Source organism: Amphiura filiformis, chromosome 4 (genome assembly GCF_039555335.1).
Source record: "Amphiura filiformis chromosome 4, Afil_fr2py, whole genome shotgun sequence".
NCBI lineage: Eukaryota > Metazoa > Echinodermata > Ophiuroidea > Amphilepidida > Amphiuridae > Amphiura > Amphiura filiformis.
In genome coordinates, this window is record NC_092631.1 from 35,477,911 (window position 1) to 35,490,361 (window position 12,451).

A 12,451-nucleotide genomic window follows, 5' to 3' on the forward strand; every position below is an offset into this window, starting at 1 on the left:
GCAACAAAACTTTCACTCGCTCAGGACAAAAGAAACAACATGAATTGATTCATACAGGAGAAAAAACTCACAAATGCAGCTACTGCAACAAATATTTCACTCGGTTAGGAGGAAAGAAACAGCATGAATTGATCCATACAGAAGAAAAAACTCAAAATGCAGCGACTGCAACAAATATTTCACTCGGTTAGGAGGAAAGAAACAGCATGAATTGATCCATACAGGAGAAAAACCTCACAAATGCAGCTACTGCAACAAATATTTCAGTCATTTAGGAAACAAGAAGCAACATGAATTAATCCATACAGGAGAAAAACCTCACAAATGCAGATACTGCAACAAATATTTCACTTATTTAGGAAATAAGAAGCAACATGAGTTGATCCATAAAGGAGAAAAACCTCACAAATGCAGCTACTGCAACAAATATTTCATTCAGTTAGGAGACAAGAAGCGACATGAATTAATCCATACAGGAGAAAAACCTCACAAATGCAGCGTCTGCAACAAGACTTTCACTCGTTAAGAAACCAAGAAGGGACATGAATTGATCCATACAGGAGAACAATCTCACAAATGCAGCTACTGCAACAAAACTTTCACTCGCTCAGGACAAAAGAAGCGACATGAATTGATCCATACAGGAGAAAAACCTCACAATTGCAGCTACTGCAACAAATATTTCACTCGGTTAGGAGACAAGAACCAACATGAATTGATTCATACAGGAGAAAAGCCTCACAAATGCAGCTACTGCAACAAATATTTAGAGTAGAAATTCTGCGGCAACCAACACTGTAGGGACTGTAGTATGCATATTTACTCAAGACACATGAATAGACACTGCAATCACTAATCTCTACTGATGTATGATAAGGATAATGAACTGAGTGCAATGCATTAGTCAAGATAATCACACGCGCCGTGGAGTTATTGCATTTAAAAATGCAATAACTCCACGGCAAGTGCATTTATATTGACGAATGCATTTGCACGTGTACATTATCCGTCATACACTTTGAGTGTATTAAAACAATAGGCAATATTAATTGCTGCATTCATTATATTAGTTTTAATATTAGGGAAAATATCTTACATAAAAACACCGTCAGGTCATTGACCAGCTAGGTAAAATTTAACTGGTAAAGAAAATCAATCCCTGTATAAGTTAACTATCAATGGTATCGATTGCGTCATACGTCATACTTTAGTAACTTATTCACGCATGGTTTGTAACCAATTGACTTTATGTTGTGATCATTTAATATCGTGGTTTCGAACACAGAGAGCACTGAACCAGTTCACCTGGAAACGATCAATTTAGATGTCCGACAAGTACTACGGTGAATTGAAAAAAAAAAAAACCATATCAACTGGACTTTATAGCTCTATAATTTGAACTTTAAAAAATCTACTTATATTAAAACACACGACATTGGGATTTTACAATTTGTTCAGTATTATAAAGCATGATCATGATATTATGCGCTAGTGTGTTTTTCCTGGCCCGGCCATGTTATTTTAGATATAGGCCTACATGTATTTCATTTATAAAATGCTGAATTTTTTGCAATGGTGTCATCTTGTATAATTATGATCCACCTGTTTTTTTTCCTTTTTAATTAATAGAAGCTCGATTATTCTCATTTGATGTTTGATTTATTTGAGGTCATTTATCATAATTTATGACAATGATATTTGCAAAATAGAACACCGTTTGTAACTATACCATTTTAACACCACAGAATGTATATTCGTACTTTTTTGATGGTATACCGAACAGACAATTATATAGTTATGTGACCTCTGTGTTGAAAGCGCCACCTAACTCTACTATATAGTTATGTGAAAGTAGTATTTCTAGTATTTGAGCGTGCACGTATTATGTAGAATCTATTGTTTAGCGTGCGAGTTTTAGATAATGCATTGTTTAGCGTGCAGGTTTATATAATTTGGGCTATGAAGGGTAGTTCGCAAAAATAATGCACGGGAGAAGAATACATAACGATGAATAGAAACGGGCACTAGAAGTGTATGTCACAAGAAACCACATGCATTGTCCCACAGAGGAAAGTTATCAGAAAATGTAGCTGAAACAAAACACACAGTTATAATGGCAAAAATAACACTCCCAAAAACGCACTCACACCAAAAAAACATGACGACGTGAAATAATACAAATTTGATATTGAATTAATCCAAAATAAATACATGAAGAAAAAACAATATCTGAAAACTTTCATTAAGATTAGCAACTAATTTAAACTGTTGCCATTCGGTAGCTCACAGCTAGCATCTTGCGAATAGTAGTGAACTTTGGCAAAAATTACATTGGTCATTTCATAGCGAGTGTGTAGAATAATTCAAATATCACAGATATACTTTTGTAGGTCTTGTGGTTCTTGAGTTATGTTTCAAAGTATACTGCGCCAATAAAATATCCTTACACTTGGAAAAATAATCACAATTTCCAAACTGAACAATATTGGGGTAAATTTGTTTTTTAATAGATGCACTATCTAATCCTGCACATTATGACACCACATTGAATCCAATGTGACTTCAAGAAGCAAAGTTACAAGCATTTGATTAGACGAAGGTCCAGTTTTAAAAGTGACAAACTGGCCTATTCAAAACTCCACAGACTAGACATCTGGTTTGAGAGTGGTGAATGGCTAATTTAGGCGTTTGGCTTTAATTTAAAACAAAAGCAACAAAAGAAAACTGAAACAAAAGAACTGACAAATAAAGTGAAAGTTATGAAAAGTACAGAGAAGTAAAAACTGAAATAAAAACTGCTTTAAATAACGCTTCATTGAAGAAACTGTGTTGTCTCTTTGTTTCACTTGTTGGAATCTTTTTGCGCCTTGTATAGGCCAGTTTGTCACTTTTAAAACTGGATCTTTGTCTATTCAATTGCTTGTAATTTTACTTCTTGAGGTCACATTGGATTCAATGTGGTGTCATAATGTGCAGGATTATATAGTGCATCTATTAAAAAAACAAATTTACCCCAATATTGCTCAGTTTTGAAATTGTGATTATTTTTTCCAAGTGTAAGGATACTTTATTGGCGCAGTATATATGATTTGTAGAATGAACTTCTGCGAAACATTTTTAATAATATATTGAATGAGATAATGAAAATCGATTAATTTGGCTGCTTCGACCAACAATACCTCGTCTAGTTTACCAGAAACCATCTCAACTCTCAAAAAGTAATAATTTTACATTCATTGTTTCAACTTACTCTTACGAGTATTAACCAGCTTTCAGCTACTGTCTGTCCACATAAAAGTACAAACCAAATCTGTGACATCGGGGGTCAATGCTTTGCGTCATACGCACTGCGTGTTAAAAAAAACGCAACGCATAAAGAGCATGGTGCGCACGGCAAGTACAAATCGCGCAGCAGTTGGCACGCCAAAAAAACATTTACACACGCATTGCACTGAAATAATTATTCTCATGCCTCCAGTTTCCGAGGTCTATTTACTTTGTACTTCTATGTGGAGAGAATGTAGCTCTGTTTTTTTTTTTTTTTTTCATAAACTTACTTGATAGAGAGCCAATGGAATACATTCATGACACATGCTAAAGACTGGTACCAACGCAGACCACGGAGCAGACGACATGACCATCGCAATAAATATCAATGTCAGTGTTTTATTGGCGCGAATGTTTTCCTTCTTTATCGAGCTATCGTCTGGTGTGTCATGGCGGAAAATGTTTCGGAACCAGGTGGCTTGATTTTGGTGAGAGCCCTTGCCCATGTCTTCGGCAGCATACGCGTTGTTATAATGACCGTCATTATTTAAAGCTCCATCAACCGTTGTGACGCTTTTGTCCCTGGTAATGTGTTCTTTATCATTCTCGTCCACCATTACTGTTAGGCTTGTTGACATGGCGTTACTAAGATTTGTCAACTTTAATGGTCGGCGCCTTGTGCTTCTCCTTTCCGCCGACTTTCGAATGATGACAAATATCCGCCCGTAAAATACACTAATGAATAGCAACGGAAACCAGAAGAAAATGCACGGTGCAAAACAAGTGAAGATCAAATTATCCACATATTGTGGATAACATAGTCCTGGCTTAATCGTACGCATCCCTACCATGTAAGGCCACAAAAGGCATATTGGCAACCAAATAAGAAAGGGTATCATATACGATAAAGTAATCAAAAATATGGCGTGTTTCAGAGTGCGTTTTCGGAGATGTTTTATTGGCATTTCTAAGGCCTGCCATCGGTCATAAGCAATGATGACAATAGACATAACGCTGATGTGAATGAAAGAGTGGTTTAGATATAAGTACGCATCGCAAAGACCATTGCTGAACGGCCAGTAGCCTAAAATCCAATACACAGAGTACAAAGGCATAGTAATGGCGCCAGCGACAATATCTGAGATGGCTAAACTTACTAAAAAGTAGTTGGTGTATGTTTGTAATTTTTTAATCGTGCAAAAAGCGTGTATGATGACGATATTACCGAAGACGGTAATGAAGCTTATGAGAAAACTGAACACAGCTACTGAGATGCTGGCATTGCGTGACAAACCCGAGTGTATAGGATGATCATCACGATCTTGTCCTCCAGGGCGAGTTGTAAGATTGCTGGTGAAAAGTTCAGAAGAGTATATGGTGTTGGATTCAATTGAAGTGAATGTGATGACGCTCCAGGACTCAGGGCTGGTAGTACTTGACGCCATGCTAATTAATATCGCGCTTTTTTTTTATATATATCAAGTCGTTTTTAGCAATGATATTTCTTGAGAAAGTTGACAGCATTGATCAAACCGGTAATATGCCTTCCGTTGCAGCGAATGATGTTCTCTCTACTGTCTCTGGTTCTACACTCACACGATAGGTTGGCGGCTGCAATAATGATCGCTGCTGCGTTTTGACGACTGAGAAGTTGGTGTTTAGGTACAGGTGCATCAAATAATCCCGGGCCAATAATTATGTGTGAAACCTTTACGGGTGCGAAGTAGCCGCCGCTGTCACGAGATGGGCGAGTTAATAATAAGTCCAACGATTTCTCTTGCTATGATTGGTAGAATATAAAACTCAAACACCCCTTGACAATTCCCATGGAGACCAACATTTGTAGTGGGTAGCCACTTGTAAGTTTGTTATTATGGTTACCGTTTCAACATAATAACCAGGCCTTTTTCATCATTTAACTCTGAGCTAAAATGATCTGATTTCTATGGCAACGTTTAAAACCCACATTCACAGTCATTTTGCTCAGAATATCACCCCAAGTTGCGGGGTATGAGTTTTTATACTCAAGACATTCAAATGTCATTATATGACTGTATAGGTATATTGAGGTTAAAGAACTGCGTCCTCTTCGATGGGCATGTTTAAGATCATGCCTGGTGTAAATTGACGCGCAGGTTTACCCTTCTCATGCGAATTTCAATTCAGACAATAAGTCAATAATCTGAAAAATCAGATTTATTTTCCTTTGTAATAATAGCCTACTAGGTTACCACATTTTTCAAACTTTGGTATTTTTAAAACTTCTGAAAATACATTCATATGAGTACAAACATGCCTAGCGTTAGTTCAGTGAAATTTCTGAATTACTGTTGACGTTTAAACGAATCAAATTAAGTCGACGTTTATGTATACGTATAGTGTAGTGTGCTACTGACAACGCCGCAGTTTTATTTGCTCATGGCAAACATCTTCCTCAACAAATTGAGTGGGTACTGAAAAAAATGTGTGCTTTATTGCAGCCACTGTGAAAAAATATATTAATTGAAAATAATGATAGCTGGGAAAACCGCACAATTATAGGTTTTTTTCTGAAAAGACACAAGTTCATTGCACAAGAAATCCCATCTTAAAACGTTTAAACCGTTACCATGTGTAAGAGATCATCATTCAACTAAACTCAACCCAGAAAGTATCGAAACGATTATAGATGGTCAGATATATAGCTATATATCGGGAACTGAAATATATAGCAAAAACTTATTTAATGTATATAAAGCGCAGCTTTCTCTTGCGCATTTTGATACCTCTTTTGTTGCTCTACGATATCGTCGAGTTCTGGGCGCTTGAGGGGCTTCAAGTCGGATTTTGAAAGTTGCACTTGCACTATAATTTTGCCAATTCTTCAATTTACGTTTTGTTCCAAAAAGAATGAGTTCTGTTTTATGTGGAGAGAAAGTTTATTATTTATGAGCCATTTGTTACAGCTTTCGAGATTTTTGCTAAGCTGCTGCCCAATTTTCAACGGATCTTTATCAGAAACCAAAAGAGTGCTATCGTCTGCATACTGAAGGAGCATACAATCAACACAGTTGGGCATGCCGTTCACGTAACAAAGGAACAAAATGCGACCCAAGATACTCCCCTGTCGAACTCCACATGTTAAAGCCATAGAGTTTGAGTCTGAGCCATTAACATTAACAATCTGAGATCTGCAATTCAGATATGACTCAAACCATTTAGTGGAGTTCATTCCCAGAGCAGTAAGCTTTTGACATAAAATAGAGTGATTAACACTGTCGAATGCTTTCTGGATGTCAAGAAGCACCATTCCAGTAAACAGACCAACACTGATTTGGTTTCTGATATGATCTTGAAGATAGATAAGACATGTGTCTGTGGAATATTTACCTCTAAAACCTGACTGAAATTTAAATAAGATGTTATTTTCCGTGAGATACCTGTTAAATTGTACAAACACTGCCTGCTCCAACATTTTGGAGGCCACAGACAAAATACTAACAGGTCTGTAGTTGCCTACTTCCAACCTGCTCTTCTTTTTATATAATGGTTTGACCTTGGCAATTTTCATTTCACTTGGAAACACTTCAGTCCTGATAGAGAGATTAATAATAGATGTGATTGGAGTTTTAATGACTTCTGCAGCATCTTTCAGAAAACGAGCCGGCAAGCCATCTAAGCCAGTGCTTTTATCGATGTTAAGATTGGTTAGCTCATCATAGACAAACGTCTCACTGACCTCATGGAGATCAAAGGATCCATTCCTGATATGACTGTAATAGCTTTGGAACCTGTTGGAGTTAACATCATAAAGACCACTTGGCTCAGGTAGCTCACCAACAAGTTTGGCAGCAACTCCAGTAAAGAATTTGTTGAAATGATTAGCAACTTCTTTGTTCTCAAAACACTTTTTACCATCAATATCTAAAACCATATTGGTAGAGTCTTTTGTTTTGTTTTGGTACCCAAGCTCTTTGAGATTTTTCCAGAGCTTTTAGAATCATTTTATTTGCCTCAATCTTATGCAACATGTACTGTTGTTTAGCAGATCTTATCTCTCTTTGGACTTTATTACGTAACTTACAGTACTCTTTATAATACTCAGACATATGCTTGTTTTTATTAAATTTTGCAAGCAAACAGTCTCTTTCTCTGATGTTATCAATAATCTCACTTGTCATCCATGGTTCAGAGCGTTGTTTAATCCGAACTTCCCTTAGAGGAGCAACAGAGTCAAGAGTGTTCAAGAATATGTTACAAAACATGGACCAAGCTCTATCAACATCGTTACATAACAATATTTCAGACCAGTCAGTTTCAGACAACTTATCAATAAAAGATTCCTTGCTGTAATTCTTTAAAGATCTTACTTTAACTCTTTTATGCTCGTTGAATGTTGCTTTGGGTGACTTCCTTGTACAGTACGTGAAAAGTGATCACTTAACCCAGTTGTTACCACACCATATTGACTGATTACATTGTCATAATTACATATAATGTGATCAAGAGCAGACTTTGTGGTAGGGGTGATTCTAGTTGGGGTATGAATAAGTTGTTTATGTCCAAACAAGTGCAACATGTTAGCATATTTGGTGTATACTCGGTCTTTACGTAAAGCACACATGTTCATATCACCCAAAATAATCACTTCAGAATCAGCAGGCAATTTTGAAAGGACATTCTCAAGATTGTTGATAAATTGTGAATGCTTTTCAGGCCTGTAACAGGAACCAACAATAAAAGGTTTGCATCTTGGTAGCAAAATCTCAGTCCAAATAGCTTCCATTTTGGGAATGTCTAAATCAGGCCTGGGGGGTTGAGTTTACATCTACATTATACTCATCATACAGCGATATGACCTGGAAACCACCAAACGTTTGTAGAAGAACATGAAGAACATGATTATAAATACAGATTTAAAGACAGAAATCGGGAGTGCAGGATATTATTTTACCCATCCAATCAAAGAAATGGAGTGGGCAGGATACCTGGCTAGGAGGTATGGCAACAGATAGACACAAAAACAATAGATTGGACTCCAAGACACCTAACCAGAAGAAAAGGGAGACAAAACAGGAGACGGAACAGCACAAAACGGCATTGCTTGGCAATAACAGATTAGCACTTGCTCAGTGCGGAGGGTGACAGGACCTCTTTGAAATTACAAAATCCACCAATCTTTTCGTCATCCGAATCGTCAAGGTCGATGCGTTTTTTAATAATGCATGTTTTACGGCATTTCGTGATTTCGCATGTCACTGAAATACTATTGTGTTCAATCATTTCACCATTTCTTGTTTAATCAACTGAATTTTGATCTATTTTATGCTAACAACTTTGACTTATGCTCACGTATTGGCTACAGTGATTGAAACTAAATCAATTAAAAAAGGTACAGATGTAATCCGTGTGTTGATATTGATGTTAAGGAATTCATCAACGTAATATCATCCATCATTCAAAGGTCAAGAACGGCGTCATGAAAAGGTGCCTTTAGACATCGCAAGGTTTAATTAGCTTGATGATTCAGCTATATACTGCAATGTGTCCAACATGTCATGCTTAACCAACCATTGTGTTAGCTTTAGAGAAACCACGTTGATCTCAAATATTTCAACAAGTTTAAAGCCATATTGCAATATTTGCTTATGAGGACACCCTCAATATTTTCAAAATTCTGTTTTTTTACACGATTGTAGTGTACTTAAGTAAACTAAGATACCCTCCAAAATCAAGACTTTTGGTGCTGTAGTTTTGTCAAGAACCGAGATTTTGAATAAACCACAGCGTCGCGTCGGTTTATTATCACGATGGAAATATGAGTTTAACGCGTACGCGATGTTCATAACACAGTACGTACACATTGTAAGTGCGGGCAGTTGTATATATCAAAAGAACCGACCCGACTCACATTCGAAGGAGTGGGCGCATTGACTACAGTGATTGAAACGGAAAAACAATTCTATTTCTTATGGAAATGTTACATGTGGCTTAAGGTTAAGTTTGTGACTATTTTGAAAGCAATGACTATAAATGCTAGATCCTCTTTCATGAAACCGGTACCAAGTGATAACCAATTTTTTATCCGTTCCAGTTTTCGATGACAAAGGTACCAACATCTAAATTTTGATGATTTTTACTATCTTTCGGATGTGCAAATCACTGATTGGGCCTTTAATTAAAGCCTAAAATATCTCCACAAACTCTAAAATGCAACCTAATGTTTCCATTATTAAGGATTCAGGGCCGGAGTTACCTATTTTGGGGCCTTGGGCCAGGTCAAAATTTGGAGGCCCCAAACACACATTGAGGAAGGCATGTGCACTCAAGTGGCCAAGATTTGGTTTGCAAAATAGTGAGTCTATAAGATTAACAGTGGCGGCGGAAGCATTACATTGGGCTATTCCAGTTGAAATCCACACTACCCCTGTGGAAGATTTTGGAAATATGTTCCATAGGGGAGTATGTTTTTCAAATGTAATTGGTCAGGGTTAATCATTTTGAAACTCATACTCCCCCTGTATTATCTCTTTACCTTTATCTTCCACAACTGGAGTGAGTATTTCAAATGGAAGATACCCAATTGTCTATTTAATTCGAAACTCGTACTCCCTCTGTATAAGACTTTAGCTGAATCTTCCACAGGGGTAGTGTGGATTTTAAATGGAATAGCCCAATTTAGAGGGAGACGAGCATATTTTCACTCGGACATTTGCGGGCGAAGCGCACAAAAAATGTCAATTTCAAATAATTTTTAGCCCCAAATGAAGGTGAATTTTGCTATTAAATTTTACCATATTTTAGTCCAACACATGGTGTTTTCAAGCTAAAAAGGAACATGCACATGGCAATTTTGGGGGCCCCAAATTTTGGGGCCCTGGCCCAATGGTAAATCCGATCCTGGGGATATTTAAATTACAGTAACGTGTTACTACAGTAACTGAGAAGGGACGTGTATATATCTGTATTTTTAGCAGGGGCCATCAGTAGGGAGAAAGTTTATGATTAATGATAAGTACATTTTTCAAAACGCTATAACACATTGCATTCGTGCTTATTTTTGTACAAATCAATGTGAATGTTATAAAAACAAACTTCCATTTTGAAAATAATAGATGTGGTTTTCGCAATCTGTGATTCAATCAATCCAGTGTATGAATGTTTTAAAAACCTTGAAATATACCTGGTCCGATGGTGTTAATATTATTATAACTCAGCAACAAAATGATAATATCTGTCATGTTGAGGAAGATGTTGGGTTCATTGAGTAACCTGTCTGTGGGAGAGATCTATTGCCGTTGAGTTCACGAGAATCATATCAGGAGGCTGATACATTAGCAGAGTGTTTTTGGTAGCAAATATATCGGAGCAGTCGTTGAGAAATAAATGAAAGTTTAGAAAACAAAAACAGCCAATTGGACATGATGGGAATTCAGCCAGAAGTATGTCACCTTGAAGGCCAAGACAAGGTTACATATATTAGCCATGGGTAACAATAGCATTGAATCATTGTAATCAGGGGTATTCAGAAATCAACCTTTATTACAAGAGCTTTGGCTAGATAAAAAATAGTATTGAATCATTACCATCAGGTTTATTTAGAGACATGCAATTATTGCAAGAGCTTGGTCTGGATAACAACAAACTGAACATGATTCAAACTGACCTTTTCTATGGGTTGACAAAGTTAGAGATATTAAGTTTGTTTAACAATAGCATTTAATCATTACCATCAAGTGTATTCAGATATCTGCAACTATTGCAAGAGCTTTATCTGCATAACAACAGACTGAATATGATTCAAATTGACCTTTTTTATGGGCTGACAAAGGTATTATATCTGCATTATAATAGCATGAGTCATTACCATCAGGTGTATTCAGAGATCTGCATTCATTGCAAAAGCTTCATTTGTATTACAACAGACTGATTATGATTCAAACTGGCCTTTTCTATGAGTTGACAAAGTTACAGATATTACCTCTGTACAACAATAGCATTGAATCATTACCATCAGGTGTATTCAGAGATCTGCATTTATTGCAAAAACTTTGGCTGAATAACAACAAACTGATTATGATTCAAACTGACCTATTCTATGGGTTGACAAAGTTACATGTATTAGATATGGGCAACAATAACATTGAATCATTACCATCGGGTGTATTCAACGATCTGTCATTATTGCAAGAGCTTGCGCTGAATAACAACAAACTGAAGATGATTCAAATGTACATGATCTATGGGTTGACAAAGTTACAGATATTAAATATGGGTAACAATAACATTGAATCATTACCATCAGGTGTATTCAGAAATCTACAATTATTGCAAGAGCTTGGTCTCAATAACAACAAACTGAATGTGATTCAAAATGACCTTTTCTATGGGTTGACAAAGTTACAGCTATTATATCTGGACAACAATAATATAGAATCATTACCATCAGTTTTATTTAGAGATCTGAAATTATTACAACAGCTTGGTCTGGATAACAACAAACTGAATATGATTCATATAGACCTATTCTATGGGTTAACAAAGTTAAAAGTATCAGATCTGAGATACAATAGTTTTGAATTCAGAGATCAGCAATTATTGCAAAAGCTTGGTCTGAGCCAACTGGAGATGATCCAAACTGACATTTTCTATGGGTTGACAAAGTTGCAGATATTATATCTGACCAACAATAGCATTGAATCATTACCATCAGGTGTATTCTGAGATCTGCAATTATTGCAAGAACTTTATCTGATGCACAATAACAGATTGAAGATGATTCAAACTGACCTTTTCTATGGGTTGACAAAGTTGCAGATATTATATCTGAACAACAATAGCATTGAATCATTACCATCAGGTGTATTCAGAGATCTGCATTTATTGCAAAAACTTTGGCTGAATAGCAACAAACTGAATATGATTCAAACTGACCTATTCTATGGGTTGACAAAGTTACATGTATTAGATATGGGCAACAATAACATTGAATCATTACCATCGGGTGTATTCAAAGATCTGTCATTATTGTAATATCTTGCGCTGAATAACAACAAACTGAAGATGATTCAAATGGACCTGATCCATGGGTTGACAAAGTTACAGATATTAAATATGGGTAACAACAACATTGAATCATTACCATCGGGTGTATTCAAAGATCTGTCATTATTGCAATATCTTGCGTTGAATAACAACAAACTGA

The 12,451-nt window shown here is 36.3% G+C and overlaps 1 protein-coding gene across 1 annotated transcript in view; it reads right to left on the reverse strand.

Annotated features, from left to right (window-relative positions):
• Nucleotides 1–4,712, reverse strand: part of LOC140150165 (muscarinic acetylcholine receptor M2-like) — a 13,355-nt gene extending 8,643 nt beyond the window's left edge. Inside the window, exon 1 of the mRNA XM_072172168.1 lies at nucleotides 3,558–4,712. Coding sequence (XP_072028269.1) covers nucleotides 3,558–4,712 — 1,155 coding nt within the window. The remainder of the gene's footprint in view (nucleotides 1–3,557) is intronic.
• Nucleotides 4,713–12,451: the final 7,739 nt, after the last annotated feature.